General features: G+C 45.4%; 1 protein-coding gene across 1 annotated transcript in view; it reads right to left on the bottom strand.

The window, feature by feature from the left end:
• Window positions 1-331: 331 nt before the first annotated feature.
• Rfx8 (regulatory factor X8) overlaps window positions 332-1,756 on the bottom strand; it is a 58,312-nt gene continuing 56,887 nt past the window's right edge. The window contains exon 15 of the mRNA XM_041656650.1: window positions 332-526. Within this exon, the coding sequence (XP_041512584.1) occupies window positions 332-526 (195 nt within the window). The remainder of the gene's footprint in view (window positions 527-1,756) is intronic.

The following is a 1,756-nucleotide window of genomic DNA, read 5'->3' as shown; positions in this document are numbered from 1 at the left end:
GAGCTTCCTCTTGCCTGATGGAGTTTTATACAAGTTCTACAAAAGAGGAAGAGAAACACCAGTCTGTGGTCCTCACACTGTCTTTCTCTGGAAACATTTCTTACATAGATCTTCTGTCTCCACAGAGAACTGTCCAACAAGATCCAAAGGAAAAGCGAGAGGCAAAAAGAATCATTCTGCAAATTAGTTTATAGTTTGATCAAAACCAATATCTCAAAACACGTACAAACATAAAGTGCTTCCTCTATTATATACATAAAATCTCTCAGGTCAATACAAAAGCTGTAGGATTTAACACATATTTTAAGATTCAAGCCTGTCTCCTCATGCCCTATTCCAACAAACTGCCTTGTATATTTGCACTGGTTTTCCTGCTGTAAGTATTTTCCGAGCTTTGGGGTACATCCGATATGTGAATCACGAATCTCTGTCCATTGCTTAGGGTTATGAGGGCTTCTTGTCCCACAGGGAGACTGAGTTTAACGGTGCTTTCGGTGGCCTTGTCTTCTAGCAATACCTGGATGAGCTGCAAGGGGGAAGGGTTTGAAAGGAAAAGACAAAGGGACAGTGTTATCCTAGTCCTGGTTGCAGAAGCCACCCACTCGGGGGCCTACAGAACGTGTGTGCTCTTCCTCTGCTCCTGCCAGAGGATCCTAATTTCTCAGGGGAACCTTTGGGATCTGGTGGAGATTTCATGATCAGGGGAAAAGGTAGGAGAGATGGCTCACATCAAGTGGATTGCCTTTAGGAATGGGGTGAGGGTCTGTGGTTTTGAGAAACATCCTAGAACTGACAATTTCCCATAAAGAACCCTCCTCCACCGTTCCTCAAACGTACAGTTAGATTGGGAGATGGGCTGTGAAAACAGTTGCCCTCCACTGGCTGAGTTGACATGAGGTTGAGAATTAAGAGATTGCAGAGGTTCACAGGCTCATGTTCCCTCTTTCAATGACCTGCCTACACCCCGGGAACAGGGAACGGTTGTGAGTCCCTCACCTCTGGGGGAGTTGGAAAATCTGCAAAGCTTTGAGCATGACTTTAGAGTAGAAACAAGTGTCTCCGCTTGATCTGACTTCATCAACAAAGTCCCCATAAAGTGAATATATTTTTTACAAAGACGTCCACAGGATTCATTTTAGATGCCAAGACTCACAAAAGCATCTCTCTTCAGCTGCAACAGTAACACCTCTCCCCCACCACACCCCAAAAATCTGTCTGTCTTTGGGCTAGCGAGATGGCTCAGCTGACAAAGGCAGTTGCTACCAAACCTGCTGAGTTTGATTTCAGAGACTTATATGATAGAAGGAGAGAATCAGCTCCCACAAGTTGTCCCTCTGACCTTCACATGAGCACACACACCCCTACACCCCCCCCACCTGACACACACAGGAAAATAAACGGAACAGACAAAATAACTATCTTTATCTTTGACACCCGCATCGATACAATAATCTCCCCATCACACATACTCTCTCGCTCTCTCTCTCTCTCTCTCTCTTTTTCTCTCTCTCTCTGCTTTAAATTGGAGGACATGAAGGCAGAAAACATAGTTCGTCTTTAGAAAAGGGTTTCCTTATTTGACATCATCAGCACCTTTTGGTTTCTCTCTTAAACACACCTTGGCATCTAAGGATGGTTGGACTGTCGCCACAGCGCCCGGGACTGACGGATGGATGTGTCAGTCTGGAATGCTGACACAGCTGGTACCCTAGGTGCAGGGCAGCGCTAAATTGTTCTGAGAACGAGGTTCTCACAG

This window comes from Microtus oregoni, unplaced genomic scaffold (genome assembly GCF_018167655.1).
Source record: "Microtus oregoni isolate MIOR12 unplaced genomic scaffold, Mior012 000007F_ref0000211, whole genome shotgun sequence".
Classification (NCBI taxonomy): Eukaryota; Metazoa; Chordata; class Mammalia; order Rodentia; family Cricetidae; genus Microtus; species Microtus oregoni.
The sequence above is the reverse complement of the archived record's forward strand: the minus strand, read 5'-3'. Positions and strand labels throughout refer to the sequence as shown.